This window comes from Coregonus lavaretus, assembly GCF_964263955.1.
Source record: "Coregonus lavaretus genome assembly, chromosome: 37".
Classification (NCBI taxonomy): domain Eukaryota; kingdom Metazoa; phylum Chordata; class Actinopteri; order Salmoniformes; family Salmonidae; genus Coregonus; species Coregonus lavaretus.
In genome coordinates this window covers 23,251,428-23,274,275 of record NC_140024.1, presented here as the reverse complement: position 1 = coordinate 23,274,275, position 22,848 = coordinate 23,251,428, and the positions used below count along the sequence as shown (strand labels likewise).

Here is a 22,848-nt window from a genome sequence, read left to right as displayed (position 1 = left end):
AAACCACAACAAACCGTTTTTCAGACCTTCATCCATCCACAAGATGTCACCTGTTAGTCAAACATGGCGTTTTACATTGACCACAGAGGTACTGTATGTAAGGGCCCTCAGAATGGCTCAACAAGGACCTGAATACAAATATTTTAAGTGTACTTGACAAAAAAACATTTTAGAATTACATCTATTTATAAACTATTAATTTACTGATTACAAATTGTGTGCTAGAAGGCTACAGAAAGGCTCATGTGACGTAGTCCTTTCTAGTAAGAAACGTCAAGGGCTTTTCTCTCTCACACACACCACATGTATTGACCATCCATCTTTATTATTTTACAGACAGAGAATGACACATTGCACAAAGCATTATAAAAAAAGAATACAAATCAAAACGACTAGCATCAAAACAACAATACAAAAATATTATTACACAATACTTCTGTGGTACTTCTCTTGTCATGACTCCATCATGCAGCAACAAACCAGATACAGTCTCTAGGCAGCCCGTGCCTTTCATCTCCCTGTACCATCAGTGAAACAATAGACAGATCCTACAAAATGGAAAATTTAGTCTCCATATTTGTGCAGTACCCCTGTATAGTCTTATACAAAGTGCTAGCCCTATATGAAGAATAAGGTTTGTCTATAAGTACTTACTTTTGAAAATAGTCTGAACAGAATGTAGAAAAACTGCATATCAAATATAGGCTCATGCAAATAAGCATTTTCTATAAGCACCATTATCTGTCCAGACATATTGTGCAAATTCATCTTTTCAAATGTATTCCACATCACTGAAATTACTATTGACAATTTCTCCTTCTATTGCAGTATCATGTACTCTCTACTTCACAGACATAGCAGTAAATATAAATATAGACAGCATTCATTCTTCAGATGATGCAATACTGCTCTAGTGAAGCTACATTTATATAGGAGAATATCTTCCAGTACAACACTCTATGTAGTGTGGACATACCTGATGTCTGAGTTTCTAATAACAAACAACGGGGTAAAGAGATCAGAGTAAATCTGCATCATCATAACACATAAACTGATAATATCACACAGTAATATAATACAAAATCCTGTTGCCTATGTTCAGCCTGTGTAGATGGTCCCACGGTGTGTTAGAGGGTGTCTTTAGTTTCTAGGCTAGGGTGCAGGATAGGCTGGTTGGATGGGGATGGGGGAGCTTAGCCAATGTCTATGCGTCTCACTGTTGCTTAGTGACAACCCAGCCAGTCCTTTGTAATCTCGCCCAGTTTGACGATCTTCAGGCTACTGTCATCCATTTTGAAGTAGTGGGCACCTTTGAAGAAGTATGTGTAATCTGGAAAACACAAACATTATGATGAGAGACAAGGTACATCAAAATCATCACATTCAGTGCATCAAATATATATCTAATTTCACCTTGAGCAAGCCACGAGGCCTTACACACTAAAAGGGAACATTCTAGCTAGTGTAAAATATGGCCCCTAGAAGCTTATATCTTTGTAACACATTATCGTCTCAGCCAGAGGAAGAGGACATGATGATGTCACTCGTCTCCTCAGTAAAAACACCCAATCAGGAATCAGCAGTGGAGGAGCTCAGGCTAATTAGCATGAAGACAGAGGCACCTCTGTGAAGCAGCACAGGCTGGCTCTATCAAACACAGTTTCTTGGTAGGGAAGCGCTGCGTGTGATGTATATGTGTGTCAGAAGCAAGGGTATAAAAAAACCCTGGTTAACTGCTATAGACTTAAGATTTACCTCCTGTGTTATACTACTCTCTCTCCGTGCTCTCTCCCCTCCTGCCTCTACTCTCTCTCCTCCTGCGTCTACTCTCTTTCCTCCTGCGTCTGCTCTCTCTCCTTGCTCTCTCCTCCTGCCTCTACTCTCACTCCTCCTGCGTCTACTCTCTCTCCTTGCTCTCTCTCCTTGCCCTATCTCTCCTCTCTCTCCTTGCTCTCTCTCCTTCTGCCTCTACTCTCTCTCCTTGCCCTATCTCTCCTCTCTCTCCTTGCTCTCTCTCCTCCTGCGTCTACTCTCTCTCCTTGCTCTCTCTCCTCGCTCTCCTTTCTCGCTCTCTCTCTCTCCTCCTGCCTCTACTCTCACTCCTTGCTCTAGCTCTCCTCTCTCTCCTCGCTCTCTCTCCCCTCCTGCGTCTACTCTCTCTCCTTACTCTCTCTCCTCCTGCCTCTACTCTCTCTCCTTGCTCTCTTACCTCCTGCCTCTATTTTCTCTCCTTGCTCTCTCTCTCCTCCTGCCTCTGCTCTCTCTCTCCTCCTGCCTCTATTCTCTCTCCTTGCTCTCTCTCTCTCCTCCTGCGTTTACTCTCTCTCCCTGCTCTCTCTCCTTCTGCCTCCTCTCTCTTTCCTTGCTCTCTCTCCTCCTGCCTCTACTCTCTTTCCTCCTGCGTCTACTCTCTCTCCTTGCTCTCTCTTTCCTCCTGCGTCTACTTTCTCTCCTTGTTCTCGCTCTCCTCCTGCGTCTACTTTCTCTCCTTGCTCTCGCTCTCCTCCTGCGTCTACTTTCTCTCCTTGCTCTCTCTCTCCTCCTGCCTATCGCGCGTGCAATGATGTGCAATAATGTCAGAGGGAAAAAAACAGTGTTGGTTGTTTGAAGTAATGTCTTTGTTGTTGTAATATCTCAAACAGACGTGGCAGTTTCACCACTAATGATTCCAGCTTTAAGGCCAGGTGCCAGTTCATAATGAGAGGACTGGCTGGGTCGGGTTGGATTCTAACTGCCAGGAATGTACGCCTGTATCCAGTGGTGTGTCAGTACAGCTCTGACTGAAGCAGGAAGCAGTTCTACCTCCGTGTTCACACAGGCCCCAGCTACCTCTCTCTCTTCCAGTTGACATCTCTCTCTCTCTCTATTTCTCTCTTCAGTAGATATCCCACTGGGCACACACTGGTTGAAGCAACATTGTTTCCACGTAATTTCAATGAAATTACATTGAACCAACGTGGAATAGACGTTGAATTGACGTCTGTGCCCAGTGGGTATCTCTCTCTATACCCCTCCCCCTCCATCCCTCTCTCCCTCCCCCCTCTCTACCTCTATCCCCCCTGCTCTGTGTGTGTGGTGGTGTCGCTCTAAGCGATGGACAATAAAGTATTAAATATACTGTATTGTATTCTAGTATGCTTACCAATGCCATTCAGACTAAAGGCAGAGTCAACGTCATCTGGGATTCCATTCCAGGAGTCAGCGATGAGCTTGGGGAAGCCAGGGTCCATCTTCTTCTTGGCTTCATTGTACCTGGAGGGGCATGATAACACACAGAGGTCATGACGTCAATGTTTAGTAATGATAAAGTTAAGTACATGATACTATGTTACTCTGTTAAGTACGAGTAGATTGGGCCGTTTTGGTTGACAAATCACAGCTGTCAACTCAAGTGCAGTCATGCAAGAGTTAAGTACATCCAACAACAGTACCTTACATGATCCCTGTATTAAGTAAGAGCAGAGTGAGCTGTTTTAACAGTCCAGTGGAAGGTAAGGACCCTAATTAAAAGCACACATGGCTCAGCACAGCAGCACACCAACACACAGTGACGTCTATAGAATTAGAATGACAGTGAATTAAAGTCATTCTAATTCTATGACGATGTCATCGTTACAAGCCCGAGTGGATCAGACACAGGCTTTGGTAGCTGTTGTGTTGTGGTGACTCACCTCCAGAACTTGTCTCCAGCGAACAGGTAGGTCTTCTGGCTCTTTCCGAAGGAGAAGGCTGCGTCAATGCCTTTCAGGTCTGTGGGCAGGCCTATAGAGGAGATTCTCTTGGGGTAGCCTTTCTCTATTTGGTCCGCATTGAAGATCCACATCTCATTGCCTATAGGAGAGACAGGAGGGGAGAGATGGCAAATGAGCACAGGTCAAGATGCTCACAGGGAAGGGTTTGCGAGGATAGAGTTTCTCTAAACTGTTATCTTTTTATTAGCCACAGAGAGACAATGATCATAGGAGTTGGCAAGACAGCACAAACAGATCTGGGACCGGGCTAATATAACGCTACATTTGATCATATCTTGTGGTTAGGGAGGACTGGATAAATTATTGAGGAAATGTGACTCATAGCTTTACAATTTAAGGGCTGGATGGAAAATAAATGGTTCTGTTCTACAAGGCCAAGCATAAATCTTCTTAAATAGGGACACTATGTTTTGGAAGAGCTCTGATTTCACGGTCTTATATGAGCTGGAGCTTTTCTAAAGTAGAATGGCATGCTTCTACAATGCATGGCATGTATTATAAACCACTAATAACTACATACAGCACTAATGTCCAAAATGTCCAAACCACATACTAGCAGTATACTTGACAGAAATACTAAAAGACACACTTATGATTCTCCTAATGTTGAACTTCTTAGAAATAGGATGTTATTTACTGGAAATTGTCACAGCCGTTTAACAGTGATAGAGAGAGGAAACTGCCATGAAAATGTAATTGTGTGTTATATGCAATGTCTAAATCTGGCTTTTCTACAGCCTCTGCATGATGAATCAACGCTCAGGGTGGGGACAGACAGCCCATCTCAGTACGGAGCGCAGTTCACAATGCATGTATGCGTTGTGGCTGCAGCAACCCTGGTTTGAATCCGGGTCACGGCATTGCGATTCATAATGTAATGGCAAAAGGGGCTGTATTTTGAACGAGTTACAACTTACAGTGTAAATAAGAAACTCAACAACTCTTCCATTTGACAAAGTCCCTCAACTCATTGTAGGTTAATGAGTTACGTTAACAGATGCTTTCAGAGGTTCTTCACCTATTTTGTCCCCTGTAGCTCAGTTGGTAGAGCATGGCGCTTGCAACACCAGGGTTGTGGGTTCGTTTCCCAACGGGGGCCAGTATGAAAAATGTATGCACTCACTATCTGTAAGTCGCTCTGGATAAGAGCGTCTGCTAAATGACTAAAATGGAAATGTAGACCTATCATCTCATCATGGTTGTTCTTGTGACAGGTAGGCCTACATTTGCTGTTGCATAGCCTATGCTACAGTAATATAAAGACCGAATGCACGTCTAATTTACCCATCTACATCAAGCTTTCGGGAGTCACCTTGTTTTTTAATCGTAAAGATTTAAAAAAACAAAAATGTATTGCAGCTGCAGCTTTTTTACAGTTTTTTTCCGATTGCTAACAAGCATTGTTCAATACTGCAGATACATGTGCAAAACTCTAAATACAGTTATCACAACAACACTATGAACCTGTGAATCATTTGTCATTGCTTTGACACAAAATGCATTCAATGACAACATCTTTCAAATTACATAAATACTTGTCTCACAAAAACACATTTACCAACAAAACTCTATGTATCTACAGACTATTTTGTAAATGTTAAGATACAGTGGCTTGCCAAAGTATTCACCCCCCTTGGCATTTTTCCTATTTTGTTGCCTTACAACCCCGCTGGCCTCCTTAAAAAACGCTCCTTAGCTCTTGGAGTCCCATGCAGGAAAAGCTAGACTAGAATATCTTGCTGGACAATAGACAATTATACCAATAGACAATTGGAAGAGGTACGCAAGCTCTTTTTTTGCTGAATGTTAAATTCAGCAGCCAATAGAACTCACGGGTAGTTTGAAAGTAGAGCGAATGTGCGATGGCGGTAGGCTATAGCAGTTATTTATTCAGACCCATAACCATTCAATCTTTGTGAAGAGAAAGCCTTCTGCATCTAATTCTAGTCCTATATTATTCAAGGATGTCATTAGAATGATGAAGATAAGGACATCGAAACTTATTTCATTTAACTGTTGAAAGCAAGGAAGGAATGATGCAACAATAGAGAGAAAGAGGAGGTAGGCTAATAACATCAGGGGAAATATTATGAAAGGTATATTATACAAATAGGCCCTTTTTTTCTAAATCTAATTCGCTAGCCTGTACTTGTAACTTTGTAGGCCGCATGTGCTGCACCAGAATCACATGTTCTATTCTGCTTTTTCATGGTTTGAACATGTGCGTAATTCCAGTCCATATAATACAGTATAATACAATACAGTAATACAGTTCACACTCAAAAAGATTAGCCTACTGGAGCTAGTTTCATTTATTTACCCAACAGACCATATAGCTAGCTACATCTATGGGCTTTTATGTTTTTCTGTCGTGCAGTAGCCTGTATTTACATTTACATTTTAGTCATTTAGCAGACGCTCTTATCCAGAGCCACTTACAATCATATTTGTATTAGATAACGGCACAATTATTTGGGATTTTTTGGGCTTAGGCTCATTAAATGTTGTTAATGTATTTAATATATGGCTCATCAGGCTCAGGTAGCATCAGGTTAGAATTTTCATGCTGATCAAAGCTCTAATCAAATCCAGACATATTTATATAATTTATAATGCTTTTGAATTACACTCCCGGTTATAGCGGGAAATACTGGGTTACCCGGGAGAAAAGTGATTTATTCTCGGGATGGAACGTTTGTAAAATACAGGGAAAATATTCAACCCTAGTATGTACAGTGGGGAAAGAAAGTATTTAGTCAGCCACCAATTGTGCAAGTTCTCCCACTTAAAAAGATGAGAGAGGCCTGTAATTTTCATCATAGGTACACGTCAACTATGACAGACAAAATTAGAATTTCTTTTCCAGAAAATCACATTGTAGGATTTTAAATGAATGTATTTGCAAATTATAGTGGAAAATAAGTATTTGGTCAATAACAAAAGTTTCTCAATACTTTGTTATATACCCTTTGTTGGCAATGACACAGGTCAAACGTTTTCTGTAATCTTCACAAGGTTTTCACACACTGTTGCTGGTATTTTGGCCCATTCCTCCATGCAGATCTCCTCTAGAGCAGTGATGTTTTGGGGCTGTCGCTGGGCAACACGGACTTTCAACTCCCTCCAAAGATTTTCTATGGGGTTGAGATCTGGAGACTGGCTAGGCCACTCCAGGACCTTGAAATGCTTCTTACGAAGCCACTCCTTCGTTGCCCGGGCGGTGTGTTTGGGATCATTGTCATGCTGAAAGACCCAGCCACGTTTCATCTTCAATGCCCTTGCTGATGGAAGGAGGTTTTCACTCAAAATCTCATGATACATGGCCCCATTCATTCTTTCCTTTACACGGATCGGTCGTCCTGGTCCCTTTGCAGAAAAACAGCCCCAAAGCATGATGTTTCCACCCCCTATGCTTCACAGTAGGTATGGTGTTCTTTGGATGCAACTCAGCATTCTTTGTCCTCCAAACATGACGAGTTGAGTTTTTACCAAAAAGTTCTATTTTGGTTTCATCTGACCATATGACATTCTCCCAATCCTCTTCTGGATCATCCAAATGCACTCTAGCAAACTTCAGACGGGCCTGAACATGTACTGGCTTAAGCAGGGGGACACGTTTGCTTGCACAATTGGTGGCTGACTAAATACTTTTTTTGCCCACTGTATGTAATGTATGTATGTAGGTATCTCAACGGTGGATGACACAACTCAGTCTCCCATACATACAGTACCTGCAAAGAACACAGTCTTCTCCTCCAGTGGGTTCTCATAGGCAGCGTCGATGGTGACGGGGAGCTCAGGCCAGTAGGTGGCTACCAGCATGGGACCTGAAGGCTTGCCCCGGAAGTTGGTTGACCTGAATATGAACCTGATAGAGAGAGCAGAGAGAGGAGTTACCTACTGGTTCAAATCATGTAAGAGAGGGCAGAGGGGAGAGGGGAGAAAAGAGGGGGTCAGGTGAAGGGAGAGTAGAGGGCAGTGGGGGAGAGAGGAGAGTGGGGTAATAAAAAGAGGGAAAGAGAAGGGCAGTAAGAGACGGAAGAGGGGAATGTAAGGGGGAAAGAGAGAGAGGGGCAGTGAGTGAGAGGGAGAGTTTCAGCAGCCCAGGCAGCGAAGCCACAATAGCCTGATTCATTCAGCATCTGGTTCTCGTTAGGACCGGGGTTTATCGAAGCCAGGGGAACAAGACCCATCTTGCCCAGATTTCCAACAGGCAGCTGCATGAGCAACAACAGCAGCAGCAGCTCCCCAAGTCTTTTCCATTGACCTATTTTACAAAGAGCCAGATATTTCTCAGAGAGATAAAGCCTGTTATTGCTTATAAAATGCTATGCAGATATGGACAAAGTAGTCATATGATGATCTGCTATAGCAATCCATTCAAGGTTGAGGTATATTGAATTAGTCCCCCAAAACAGGCCCCCTGACCCTAAATGACACTACAGGAGGAGCATCCATGTCCACATATATACATATATATACATATATATATATACATATATATATATACATACATACATACATACATATATATATATATATATATATATATATATCTGGGTCACAGATATAGATTTCATTATTTCACTCACTCTTGTCACATTCTGGATGCATATGAATTACACTTCCTGCATTAGATGCAGCCAGAGAGGTTAGAGAAACCTAGCTAGCAGGGTTGCCTGTGTTCAGTGTCTCGATCCCGTACAGGTCCACCTCATCACTAGGCCAATGAACAGTGGGTTCAGTTCAGTGGATTATTCTCCAGACTCCCCACCCAGCCCTGTGCTGAGCCAGTGACTGTAAATAAGGTGCTGAGCACACAGTGAAGTTAGACCACCAGGACATCTTACTCATCCCTTCATGTCCAGATCTGCTTTCCATCACCATGCTGAGTCAGGAGAGAGAGGAGAGAGGGGATTCTACCTACACCAGAAGGATTTGCTCTCAAAATAGTGTTAGCTGGGTGACAACACCTTTAAACTGATGCACACTGTGTCCGGTCTAGTAGCCCTCCCTCCAGTATTACTGTACTGTATTGAATGGTGACTGCCCTCCAGACTCCAGATATTACATTGGCCCACTAGACTGGTGACTGCCCTCCAGACTCCAGATATTACATTGGCCCACTAGACTGGTGACTGCCCTCCAGACTCCAGATATTACATTGGCCCACTAGACTGGTGACTGCCCTCCAGACTCCAGATATTACATTGGCCCACTAGACTGGTGACTGCCCTCCAGACATTACATTGGCCCACTAGAATGGTGACTGCCCTCCAGACTCCAGATATTACATTGGCCCACTAGACTGGTGACTGCCCTCCAGACTCCAGATATTACATTGGCCCACTAGACTGGTGACTGCCCTCCAGACTCCAGATATTACATTGGCCCACTAGACTGGTGACTGCCCTCCAGACTCCAGATATTACATTGGCCCACTAGAATGGTGACTGCCCTCCAGACTCCAGATATTACATTGGCCCACTAGAATGGTGACTGCCCTCCAGACTCCAGATATTACATTGGCCCACTAGACTGTTGACTGCCCTCCAGACTCCAGACATTACATTGGCCCACTAGACTGGTGACTGCCCTCCAGACTCCAGATATTACATTGGCCCACTAGACTGGTGACTGCCCTCCAGTCTGTGACTTTCAACTACATTTCCCTATTCATCTGTCTCTGTATTTTCACTGCTGCCTAAAAATAGGGAGAAACAAAACAAAATGGATGCACACAGAAAGTCATATCCTAATGGGCCCCAGGCTATTGTTATTAACCTTGACATTGGTTGACAGCTCCATAACCTTAGTAGTCTCTATCCTAATCTTTGCTTATTGACTTGAGTCTCCATCTCTCCTCACTCTCTCTCTTCCACTTCTCCTCACTCTTCTTCTCTCTCCCCCATCTCTCCTCACTCTCGCTGTCTCTGTTCCATCTCTCCTCACTCCTCTACTCCATGGCTCTGATAGCTAAACCATCTGGTGACCTAGAGCCAACTGTGAATAACTAGGTACCAAAGTCATCCCACCACTGAAACCTGAGAAACAGCCTAACTGGCCCTCTGAGTCCAAATATCATGCAGCTATGGGTTTGGTATTGTAACTCCTCCATAGAGATGTAGGATCTTAATTTGATCACTCTTTTGTTTAAGATAATTTTCCTGCACAGCAGCGTATTCAAGTTTTAAAAATGCTTCTAAAAAGTGTGTAATTTCCACCTCAACATTTCAGACTTGATTTGCCCTAACTTAAAACGTATCAACCCCTACAAAAAATGTCCATTCATTATAATCCACATAATAATTCACATTTCCTTTTGCTGCAGGATTATTTCCCTGCTCTAGCAAACTGGCTCAAATTAAGATCCTACAGCCATAACTCCCTCCGTAATGGCATTTCACTCCATCTGAGAGATCGCTAACATTAAAAGATAGCTATAATTATGGGGTGTATCATTGAATATGCGTCATTGTTAATGATATCATGGTAAAACTCTAGAACTAGAACACTGCAAATCATTTTGAATGAGAAAAGGATCTTGCTGATGAGGAAATGGAGAATCTCTCCAGAAATCCTCAGGTCCAGTGTCTTGTCCACAACAAATCACTGTATAGGTATTCTGTGAGATTTTACCATTGTGGCTGGATATCTTGTGGATTTGGATTCTCTAGGATGTTTAAGCAGCAGACAACAGATGATATCCCTAAAAAATAACCAAACTAACCCAATCAAAGACATGACTTACAGGCATAGTCACAACATTTCTAAACTAACTATTGAGAGAAATTCTGCCGTTTAAACCAGACTCCGGTTTTAATTGGCAGGTCCTCCCTCCTTTACCAGTTAATGTTACGTTGACACATCAACCAAACACGACACAGTGTAGTTTATAGTCCACAGAACATCCTTCAGCATGATGTTTGCCCCTGCTCGCTGGCCAGGGCTGAACAGTGTTAAAGCATGGTGAACCACAGTGAGTGAAGACTTAACTCTTAACTAAAGCAGGATTCTATGAACTAAAGCAGGATTGGTAAGCAGGATTTGAGGGTGGTTTCCCCCCCAGTCCCAGATTCAGGGTGGGCAGTGGGGGGGCAGGCAGGCTGAATGACTGCAGTTATTCGAGTCAAAAAAGTATACTTGTTTGCTTTGGACACCGTTCCAACTCAGCCATGACAGATATATAGTAAAGCTCACCTTAAAACTGTGAAGGCAAAAAGATGTGGCGGCAAAGTCTGAGAAGGAACATATAAATGTCCAACGAAACCTAAACTTGCTATTCAGTCACAATTTTGTAATTTGGATTGCTTGCAATAGCTTATTGTTTGGGTTGAAACTGTTCCTGAAAGAATTTGTTCCAGACAAGATTAGGCTGTTGTGGTAAAGAGTTCATGTTTCAGAAGGAAAGTACACTGAGTCATGGAGAGTTGAAACTGAACCACACCACTCTCCCAACAGATAATGTAAGATGGAGAGATACAGAAAGTCTATTCCTCTTCTCCTTTTCTACACTACATAGGACAATCCCAGTTAAAGTCTGTATCCTGTACTGTACAGTAGGGTCTGGTTTACAATCCTAATAACAGGCAGCCATTTTGGCTTATCATAGTTGATCCAGGATTGTGAGGGTGTTTATTATTACCAGTTGTTTCATAACTTTATACTGATCACAGCATGGGATAAGCATTCAAGCTTAGACAAATTGAAATAACACCACCCCCTTCATTCAAACAAAGCAACTGATTGCCAAGAGAAAATAATGCATTCTGAGACCAAACAAAGCCCCCTATTAAACTACCCATTGTTTGTGGTGAAATGATTTAGTAGTGGATTGTGAGGTCTAACTTGTGGACTCTGGTCTGCTCCAATGACTCTAACCACAGAGTCTAAAATAGGAGTCTTGGGGTTATATGTTAATTCTGCCTGTTTTCAGATTGGCTACATGTTTTTTGAGAAGACCAAACAAAAGTGTATTAGCTATTATAAGAGAACAATACAATAAAAAACAGACACAGGCTTGTAAGACTTATGACTTCAACAAGTTAAATGTTGCATGTTCCAACCATTGCAGATCAGAAGTAATAGAATCCCCAGTAAATCATTTACCTGTCCTTGAAGAAGAAGGTCTCTCCTCTGATCTGGGCAATAGCATCAAACACCACAGGTTCATTACAGATGTCCATAGGAGTGACTGGGCCCTGGGTGGGAGAAAGGGGCTTGTCTGTACCAGGACCTGAGAGGAAAAGGAGAGGCAACATGGTGAGAGGAAAAGGAGAGGCAACATGGTGAGAGGAAAAGGAGAGGCAACATGGTGAGAGGAAAGGAGAGGCAACATGGTGAGGCAACATGGTGAGCATTGAGTAGATGATATCTCTGAAAATGAGATCTATATCCTTCAACAAGGAGAAATCCAGTTGTTATCTGCAGGACATTCACCAAAGTACTCTGGTTATGAACGGCGGGTGAAGTCATGGTTACACGTTATTTGAAAGGTACCTACATAAAGACTTCATAACACATTCATAACCCATACATGCTGCATTTATAAGCAGTACATAAGAATTTCAAACTGACCATACAGCTCCTGAATTCCCTTGATGTCGTCGTTGGACAGTCTGAAGTTCTTGGTGAAGGTATACATGGGGGCCATCAGAGCACCAGGGTCCTGGGAGTGCTCCAAGCCCAGGGCATGGCCAAACTCATGGGCCGCAACCAGGAACAGACTGTAGCCTGGACAACACCAATAGGAGTGAGAGATACAGCAACACATATTCAAAGCGTAACAAGTCAAGTTATATTCAGGTGAATGAGAATGTTTTCCATGTTGGGAAATTCCTGTTGACCATTTTCCCTCCATTCTGCATAGACAATGAATGATTAAATACATGAATTAATAAAACAGATTAAAAATACAAATGATTCAAATAAATAACCATGAATTGTCATTGTCCACTAAACTGCTAAAACCACCTACAAACAAACATAATGTCAAAGGTCATCGATTACACATTTACCTTGATCAGGACAGAAGCCCCACTTGCGGTCATCGTCGTAGCTCTTGGTGGAGGCGCACCACATTTTGCCGTCGCTACGTCCAGAAGCGGTGCAACTGTCATAAGTGTCTCCAAGGAATGTGAAGGGGAACACACAGGGGGAACCCTCAGAGTTTCCTCCCACAGTGGACATGGCTGCATGGGTGAACAAAAATACATATTTCAGGACCAAATTGACTTTTCTTTGTGTGCCGATGAGGTAGTGCTTAAAGTTATCAACTTGATTTCGGTTGAATTGCTAAATGGATTTGCTTGAGAAACTGCCATGACCTTAATGACATTGACATCGGATGTATTTTGTATCTACAGTATATCCAAATCAAAACCAAAAACCACTCTCTAAAAAGTGGCTTTTCTTTTCCTGCATGATAATATTATATCTGGGGTCTGGGTTGGTACAGCACAGCCATGGGCCTGTGTGGTTTTTGAAGCAGGCTGTTTCTTATTCAGTGCTTCTTACACACAAGACTACATAGCACGCCAGCATTCCCAACCAATTAGAACCAGATGAAAACCTCAGCCTTAACCCCCCCCCCCCCTCTCTTTCTCTCCCCAAATCCCTCTCTCTCACTCTCCTGACTCTACCCCCAACCCCTGAGCCACTGACACAATGGAAAATAACCCCCGCCAGCAGCCACTCAGTAAAATACTTTTACCGTCATTCAGTAGACTAGCTGCTGCAAGATTGGAAACCACAGGTCTGGAACATTCTAACATTCTCCTACACCAATACATGGAGGCATCAGCACAGTACAGCTTGACTGATAAATGCACGCACACACGCTAGTGATGGGCGGGTTGACTCATAACCCGCAGTCCCGGGAGGATGGGTTTAGGGTACATTCAATATTGTGTGGCTGAAGGGTGGGTGGGTGGCGGGCGGGTTGAATAAAGTGAAGAAATCCATAAATGTATCATTCTTGTGCAATTTATATAGGCTACATTGAGGTTTTTCTTTCATTATTTTAGGCTATCTGGTATGAGTGCATAAACCTAAGCTTTAGGGATTAACTGTATGTGTGCCAAATAGCCTACACAGCCAATCAACAAATAATGCTTTTGGGAACAGGCAGAATGCCAAATAATGCTTTTGGGAACGGGCAGAAAAAGTTAACGTTAATCCACGGAGGCAAAAAGGACATTGTCGAAGTTTAATTCAATAAGACAAAAGCTGCGAAAGGAGAGTTGAATATAAAGAGGAGGGAGGGTCAGAAAAGTAATGTTTGGACAAGATTTGGTGAAGTTGTAAAAGAGGATGATTGCAGTGCTGGCTATGTTATGTGTGATGATTGTGAGGCGCTATACAAATTCGGGACTTCAAATAGGCCTATGGCATGTCAAGGGAACTGTAGCCTACTGTTTAGTTGGGTTAAATGGAAACTGAAATCTGGACACTGATTGTAAGTCTATAACCTCTCACATAGCCTCAATAATAACTCCTGCAGAATTAAGCATTTCTTGCAGTAACAAGCAAAATGTAGACTTAAATATGATTTTTCTTTCTGCATCTTGAGAGAATGTAATGCTAGATACAATCTGTAGAGGTGCTGTCTTCATCATAAAAGCTGATAGTATAGTACTGAAATCTTATCAGAAACACATTGGGTCATTTTCACAGCTTTGCGGGTTAGGGTTGGATGCGGGCCTCAGATTTTCACTTTATCACATATAGTCGGGCGGTTGCAGATGGGTTATTAGCAATTGCGGGCGGGTGAAGAAACAGCTGACCCTTGCACCACTAACACATGCTAGCACGCACACGCACACACTAGCACATAACCTGGCTCAAGTATAATCCTCAGATTACGGTTTCCATGCAACAGTTAGATCTGTTGGATGGATCAGTGCCCTTAGCTGTTTGGGTTAACAAAGCTGATGAGGCTCACATGCTATAGGGAGGGAGAGACCCCTTCGGGCTTGGGCAGTATGAACTGGGAACCCACCTGTTTCAGGGCAGAACCCGTAGGACTTGTCATTGTCATAGTTCTCAGTCGTAGCACACCAGCGGTAGCCGTCGTCACGCCCCTGAGTGGTGCAACCATCATAGGTCTCCCCTTGGAACGTGAAGGGGAACTTACATGGAGCTCCGTCCGCGTTTCCACCCAGGGTGAACAGCACTGTAACACAGGAAGACAGAGTTGAAGGAATTATCTATACAGAGTTTACAGGTTTCCAGAATTTACTAAAATGCCATGGCAGTTATGCTGAGCCTGAGTTTGAGTGATTTCACAGATCCAATCTTACGCTAACTGAACCGCATTATCATTCTTTGTCAGGGTGTTACACATCCACTCTGTCCAGACTAAAATGTTTATCGCTACAGTATATCAACAGTCTATAAAACTATCAACAAGATAAATGTTTCACAAGACTTCACTGAGTACGCCATTTTCTCAAGATCAAGGGATAACCAGTTAGGACGTTTCATAAGACTGTTGGTCTCATATGAGTCTACTGTAGGCCTATATGTATCAGTATGTCTTTGCACTCCTTTATGGTGAGTCTATACCCTAATGGCAGTACCATGGACATCAACACAAACAGACAGACAAAAGGAATGATGAAAAGCTTCATGAATCTGGCCAAGCAACACAGAGAAGAGGGAGTACTTTATGACCCAGAAAACAACACTAGTTTCCCAGAATGGACTCCCACCTGGTCTCAGTCCAACAGCAACACAGCTTCTTCTAACTAATCACAAACCTCTCATCTGGAGTAACTCCTGGCCAACTCCTGGTCAGAAACTATCGCTAAAACACCACAATAGAAGTTCCATGAGGGACTGCTGAATGCAACACTCTTAACTTTTTACACTCCATGTAGATATAAAAATGTATACTGTAACTCTTTTGCACAATACATTCACAGGAACTCTTTAGAGGAAAAAGAAAAACAGCCATGTTGGCTCCTACTCACACTCATGGGGACAGAAACCGTATTTGCCGTCGTCGTCAAAGTTGTATGTGGTGGAGCACCAGAGGAATCCATCTTCACGGCCCTGATTGGTACAGCTGTTGTACTCCGTTCCCATAAACATGAAGGGGAACTTACAGAACTCCCCCTCTGCATTACCAAACTTCACCTTCACCACTGTGGAGGGGAGGGAGATGGGGTGGGGGGAGAGGTGATGATCAAAGGAGCTCAAACAGAGCTGTGTCAGATACTGTGTGGTTCAGCGATCTCGATATCATCGGTGAAATGTTAAACACAAACTGCTTTAAAAACTTGCCATGTATGACCATGAATACATAGGTGATAAGTAAAAACAAGTAGGTTAATAGATTAGATCAGGATGAACTCTTGACATTGTTTACAGACTTTATTTACAACTCAGACAGTACAGTCTCCAGTACCTTGTCCTTCTCCCAGGGTCCACTGCTCATCATCATCAAAGTGGGAGTCTCCCCCGGTGCCTGGTCCAGGAGCGAAAGCATGAGCCAGCAGACCATCTTTACCATCGAAGGGGTAGCCATCACCATGCTCTATGGATTCACATAACAAGGTTTAAAACAAAAGGACTCAAGGCACAGATCAGAATACAATTAGAGCATTACTGGATGGATTCATCTCAGAACAGAACTGTCTCCGAAGTAGCTAGTTAGACTTCAAATATGTCTCACAAGACTACAGAACTTGCTGTTTGTTGTCTGTGTTGTTGATAGGTCTTTTTTATTAATTACTGTTCTTGTCCCAGACAAGTAGGTCAGCTAGGGTCAGACAGGCCTGAGGCATGGTTATGTGAGTAACTGTCTAACGAGCGGTCCTGATAACCTCCCCAAAGACCAAAATCCTCATCAGTCCACCAAACCAAACCCTGTAAAATATACACTGAGTGTACAAAACATTTCTCTTTCCATGACATAGACTCCAGGTAAAAGCAATGATCCCTTATTGATGTCACTTGTTAAAGCCATTTCAATCAGTGTAGATGAAGGGGAGGAGACAAGTTAAATAAGGATTTTTAAGCCTTGAGACAATTGAGACATGGATTGTGTATGTGTGCGTTCAGAGGGTGAATGGGCAAGACAAAACATTTCAGTGCCTTGGAACAGGGTATGGAAGTAGGTGCCAGGTGCACCGGTTTGAGTGTGTCAAGAACTACAACGCTGCTGGGTTTTTCACACTCAACAGTTTCCCGTGTTTATCAAGAATGGTCCACCACCCAAAGGACATCCAGCCAACTTCACACAACTGTGGGAAGCACTGGAGTCAACGTGTGCCAGCATCCCTGTAGAATGCTTTTGACACCTTGTAGAATCCATTCCCAGACGAATTGAGTCTGTTCTAAGGGCAAAAGGGGGTTCAACGCAATATTAGGATGGTGTTCCTAATGTTTTGTACACTCAGTGTAGGAAGCGTGTGGGATGGTGCCATGAAAACATGTCATTTTGGGCTTGTTTTGACCTCAAGTCGGTCAGACAGTGACCTCTATATGTTCTTACTTGAGGTCTGGCCTGCCACGAGAATATTGACTTTATGTGAGACACATGGAACCCAGAGAAAGAGCAATAAGTAACTCACACATAGGCAGGCCTACAGTACTATACGATTAGCAGCACTGAGCACACATCATCTAATCTCGTTTCCAGCCACTTCCGCCCTTTTGCGCAATAGCCGGATGATGAGTAGCCTGGTTAAACCAGACTGAACGAAGGTGAGAGCAGAATTAAGTCTGGTTTAACCAGGCTACTCATCATCCGGCATTGCTGAGGTTTCATACAGTACATTCAGCAGATGATAAAAGTACAAACTGTTATGTAATACCGTACCGTTGCGGCCAAAGTTAATCATGATGTCAGCCTCTCCATCCATGAGGCGGGTGAACTTGAGTGGGGTGACATCACTCCACACTTTGAAGGCCCTTAAGAAGGCGTCATCAATAGTCTCCTCGTCCAGGTCAGGAGAATGGCCTAGAATCCTGAGAGGTGAAACACAGAGAGGAGAGGAAACAGAGGAGAATACTCATTAAACAGCTGATCCCTGGCTGAAGGTGTGCTGCATGATAAATGTTACATAATGGAATATTACTGTGTGATTGAATAGTTATGCTTGAGGAAATGCACATAATGCAAGCAGAATCAAAGAGGGACCAGTGTGAGCATATAAAACCTTAAAAACGTGAGATTCACCTATGTCAAATAGCAAAAGACAAAAGCTTGTGCACCACACTCTCTTCTATTTAAAAGGACAAAAGCAATAGAGCAGAGGTATCCTAAACCCCCCATCTGGACAAAAAGTCCATCAGTCTTCAGGCCTTGCCTATGACTCATGTGGTTAGAATGCTTCATGAGAGAGTCCAGCCACTAACCCCTGCTATGTGAGTGTGTCTGAGCAGTATAACCCTCTGTATCTTGTTGTTTTGGTAAACTTCTCCCCATCTCTGTTTTTCCCATTGGTACATACAGTGAGTCTGAGTGGTCATGAGGACACAGAAAGGGCTGATGTAAACAACAGACCTTTACTCTCTTCTGAACCTCAAATAAAAAATATCCAACAAGCACTCAGTGTGCAGGAATCTTGGTGTTAGCAGATTGTGGTTGGGTTGGTGGGCAGTACATAGTTGAGGTTTTCATGGCCCAAAACAAACTACAGGGGCTGGAGGAGTCATTTCCTTAGTCATTTCCTTTGCTCAGCAGTCAGCACATTGCACAGCAACATAGGGAGTTATGTGGAGCGCAACCCTATTGCACATGGGGTTCAAAGCCTATTGCACAACTCCCTATACCAAAACACTATTTGGGCCAAACAAACATGTTTTGACCACTGACCTGTAGGTTATGGCGTTTTGCTGCCACTTGGGTTTCCTGTGGAAGAAGTTGTATTGTGCAACATCTGGAACGCCACAGCGGGGCTTCTTCATGATCTCCACCGTCTTGGGGTCGATCTCGCCCGTCTCTTGCAGCGAGAAGAACTTCTGCATCTTCTTCAGGGTGTCCTTCAGCACCATGAGGTTACATCTGTCTTGTGGGCAGCCATAGAACTTGTTCAGATAGTGCTGCAAAAGGGGATAAAAGACAAGCGTATGAGTGGATATAGGATATATTCTGATGCCTTCCTACTCTATACAGTGCCTTCATCCATTTAGACATACTGTATCAATGAATGCATGAACATTTGTGTGCATTACACATCAAAATGTCTCCACTGGGCACAGATGTCAATTCAATGTCTATTCCACGTTGGTTCAATGTAATTTCATTGAAATGACTGGAAACAATGTTGATTCAACCAGTGTGTGCCCAGTGGGTATCCAACTATCAGGTCTGAAGCCAATACATTATGAGTTTCATTAATTATTTGTCCTTTTAAAGTCATTCACAAATGGCAGAATGGAATATAAGTTCTCTATTCCTGAATTTATTGAAAATAACCTATAAAGTAGTTTGAAGCAAAAATCACATTACATTCCCACTTTGAAAAGTTGTTTAAAGAACACTTACCAGAGCCACTTCTTTGTCTGTTTTTGGACTATCGTCTCCTGGGAACTTGATAATGGGCGAGGGGGCTGCAGAGGTTTTCTGGAGAAAGGCGATTAACTGTACCAAAAACACTTTGAGGACAAGGTGTCGGGGGCTAAATGCCGTGTGGCACCCCATATTTCCCCGGTGGAGAATCGCTGGGTATGTAGTCGGGATGGAGGAAAAACAGTGCGCTTCTGGGCTGGATGTAGTCCTCTTGCCTCAGCCTCTTCTGTTCCTTTATCTTCTCCTCAACGGGAAATTCTGCACTGCAACCCAGGTCTGCTAACTCAGTTGTGCTTACACATGCACTTTTTTGACGCTGCTTTACACGGGACGTGTAGGCTATAGACTGCGCAGTCTCCCCAAATTGGGGAACGTCGGAGAAATGTAACCGGATACCTGTTCCAATTACGAGTTTACTGCGTAATTCCAAACCTCCCTTATTTGGCCTCTGTGTTCGGTTTTCTTTGCATTGTAGACTAGGCCTATACGTTGTATTTGCTCATACATTAAAGTGGGTACAATGATTGCACGAATCCCGCATAAATAGTAGATAGATTGACAATGAAACCAAACAGATAGGGATAAATCGCAATGAACACAGTTGTAGCCTAGGCCCTAGCATTAAAATAACTCACAAACGCGGAAAAAAGAGCGCGCCTTTGTAGGCTACCTGACCCCGCGAACAGAGGCCATCCGCCGCCGGACTGCAGGGAATGCCTTGTAATATAGCGATTCGTGAAAACAATTAACGTGTCACACGGTCTTGCGTTGCATGACATAGCAGGAGGCAAAGTTAAAGGTGCAAATATAGTGGTTTTATTAAAGGATTAGTTGGTAGACAAGTGAAGTCTTCAAAATGTTTAGGCCTACAAACATGCAGGTCAAAGGAAACTGAATTCCTACAAAATCTAAGAAAAGGCATATCTATGCAGGTTCTCCTGCCTCTATCACTTTGCTGACTGACCCCAGGTGGCGAGGTAGGTTGGAGCCTGGTATCGCATACTAGTTACCACAGCCACAAATCCATAAACCCCACCCTTTCCTTCAAATTCTCTTCTTAAAATTTGATTAAACCTAACTTTAAACTTAACCCTATCATTAACCACACTACTAACCGAATGCCTAACCCTAACCTTACATTTTGACTTTGTAACTGTGGTAACTAGTGGAAACCGCATCCCCATGACCTACAACATGAAAATGAAATTAAAGGAAATATAGCAAACCTCTACCTTGTAAGTGTTAGCAAATGAGCTCATATACACCGCATTCATCCACTCAGAGGACCAAACAGCAGATAATGACATGAAATAAGGAAAGAGACAAATGTTGCAGCAAGGAATCAAAACAACCACTTTAACAGTGACAACGAAATGGTTAAGTGTGTAGCCCAATATCGCTAGAAATAGTTAAGTTTAACAAAATGTTAAAACCACTGGAAAAGTTGGAACATGAGTTCAGCAAAGGTCCTCTCTCACCAGGCCCTGAAGTTGAGAGTTCACCTGTCCTATCCTGGCTACAAGGTGAGCACCGCCCCTCTTAAGACATTTCTGATTATGTTAGCAAAATGCCTACAAAGGCCTTAGCAAAAGTACTTACTTAACACCTGATGCTGCAAGGAACAGTACATTTAGGATCCTAGGTCTAGGTCAAATCAAATCCAATCAAATGTTATTTGCCACATGTGCCGAATACAACAGGTGTAGACATTACAGTGAAATGCTTACTTACAAGCCCATAACCAACAATGCAGTTTAAGGAAAAAACAAAAATAGCAAATAATTAAAGAGCAGCAGTAAAATAAAATAATAGTAGGGAGGTTATATACAGGGGGTACCGGTACAGAGTCAATGTGCGGGGGCACCGGTTAGTCGAGGTAATTGAGGTAATATGTACATGTGGCTAGAGTTAAAGTGACTATGCATAAATAATAAACAGAGTAGCAGCAGCGTAAAAGAGGGGTTGGGGTGAGGTGGGGGGGCAATGCAAATAGTCCGGGTAGCCATGATTAGCTGTTCAGGAGTCTTATGGCTGGGGGGTAGAAGCTGTTAAGAAGACTTTTGGACCTAGACTTGGCGCTCCGGTACCGCTTGCCGTGCGGTAGCAGAGAGAACAGTCTATGACTAGGGTGGCTGGAGTCTTTGATAATTTTTAGGGCCTTCCTCTGACACCACCTGGTATAGAGGTCCTGGATGGCAGGAAGCTTGGCCCCAGTGAGGTACTGGGCCGTACACACTACCCTCTGTAGTGCCTTGCGGTCGGAGGCAGAGCAGTTGCCATACCAGGCGGTAATGCAACCAGTCAGGATGCTCTCGATGGTGCAGCTGTAGAACTTTTTGAGGATCTGAGGACCCATGCCAAATCTTTTCAGTCTCCTGAGGGGGAATAGGCTTTGTCGTGCCCTCTTCACAACTGTCTTGGTGTGTTTGGACCATGATAGTTTGTTGGTGATGTGGACACCAAGGAACTTCAAGCTCTCAACCTGTTCCACTACAGCCCCGTCGATGAGAATGGCGGCGTGCTCAGTCCTCTTTTTTTCCCCTGTAGTCCACAATCATCTCCTTTGTCTTGAGCACGTTGAGGGAGAGGTTGTTATCCTGGCACCACATTTTACATTTTTACATTTTAGTCATTTAGCAGACGCTCTTATCCAGAGTGACTTACAGTTAGTGATAGCATACATTTTTATTTTTCATACTGGCCCCCCGAGGTCTCTGACCTCCTCCCTATAGGCTGTCTCATCATTGTCGGTGATCAGGCCTACCACTGTTGTGTCGTTGGCAAACTTAATGATGGTGTTGGAGTCGTGCCTGGCCATGCATTCATGGGTGAACAGGGAGGACAGGAGGGGACTGAGCACGCACCCCTGAGAGGCCCCCGTGTTGAGGATCAGCGTGGCAGATGTGTTTATCACCTACCCTTACCACCTCGGGGTGGCCCGGCAGGAAGTCCAGGATCCAGTTGCAGAGGGAGGTGTTTAGTCCCAGGGTCCTTAGCTTAGTGATGAGCTTTGAGGGCACTATGGTGTTGAGCTGTAGTCAATGAATAGCATTCTCACATAGGTGTTCCTCTTGTCCAGGTGGGAAAGGGCAGTGTGGAGTGCAATAGAGATTGCATCATCTGTGGATCTGTTGGGACGGTATGCAAATTGGAGTGTGTCTAGGGTTTCTGGGATAATGGTGTTGAAGTGAGCCATGACCAGCCTTTCAAAGCACTTCATGGCTACAGACGTGAGTGCTTTGGGTCGGTAGTCATTTAGGCAGGTTATCTTAGTGTTCTTGGGCACAGGGACTATGGTGGTCTGCTTGAAATATGTTGGTATTACAGACTCAGTCAGGGACATGTTGAAAATGTCAGTGAAGACACTTGCCAGTTGGTCAGCGCATGCTCGGAGTACACGTCCTGGTAATCCGTCTGGCCCTGCGGCCTTGTGAATGTTGACCTGATTAAATGTCTTACTCACATCGGCTACAGAGAGCTTGATCACATAGTCATCCGGAACAGCTGATGCTCTCATGCATGCTTCAGTGTTGCTTGCCTCGAAGCAAGCATAGAAGTGATTTAGCTCGTCTGGTA

At 43.5% G+C, this 22,848-nt stretch overlaps 1 protein-coding gene across 1 annotated transcript; it reads right to left on the bottom strand.

The window, feature by feature from the left end:
- Nucleotides 1-306: 306 nt before the first annotated feature.
- LOC311111154 (72 kDa type IV collagenase-like) lies at nucleotides 307-19,568 on the bottom strand. Its single transcript, XM_084153843.1, has 13 exons — nucleotides 19,249-19,568; nucleotides 18,577-18,803; nucleotides 17,578-17,726; nucleotides 16,162-16,290; nucleotides 15,725-15,898; nucleotides 14,752-14,925; nucleotides 12,770-12,943; nucleotides 12,330-12,485; nucleotides 11,862-11,988; nucleotides 7,484-7,620; nucleotides 3,672-3,831; nucleotides 3,143-3,252; nucleotides 307-1,330 (listed from the first exon to the last, which is right to left on the bottom strand). Exons 1-13 carry the CDS (start codon nucleotides 19,402-19,404, stop codon nucleotides 1,224-1,226), a joined length of 1,980 nt encoding a protein of 659 aa, XP_084009969.1. The 5' UTR covers nucleotides 19,405-19,568; the 3' UTR covers nucleotides 307-1,223.
- Nucleotides 19,569-22,848: the final 3,280 nt, after the last annotated feature.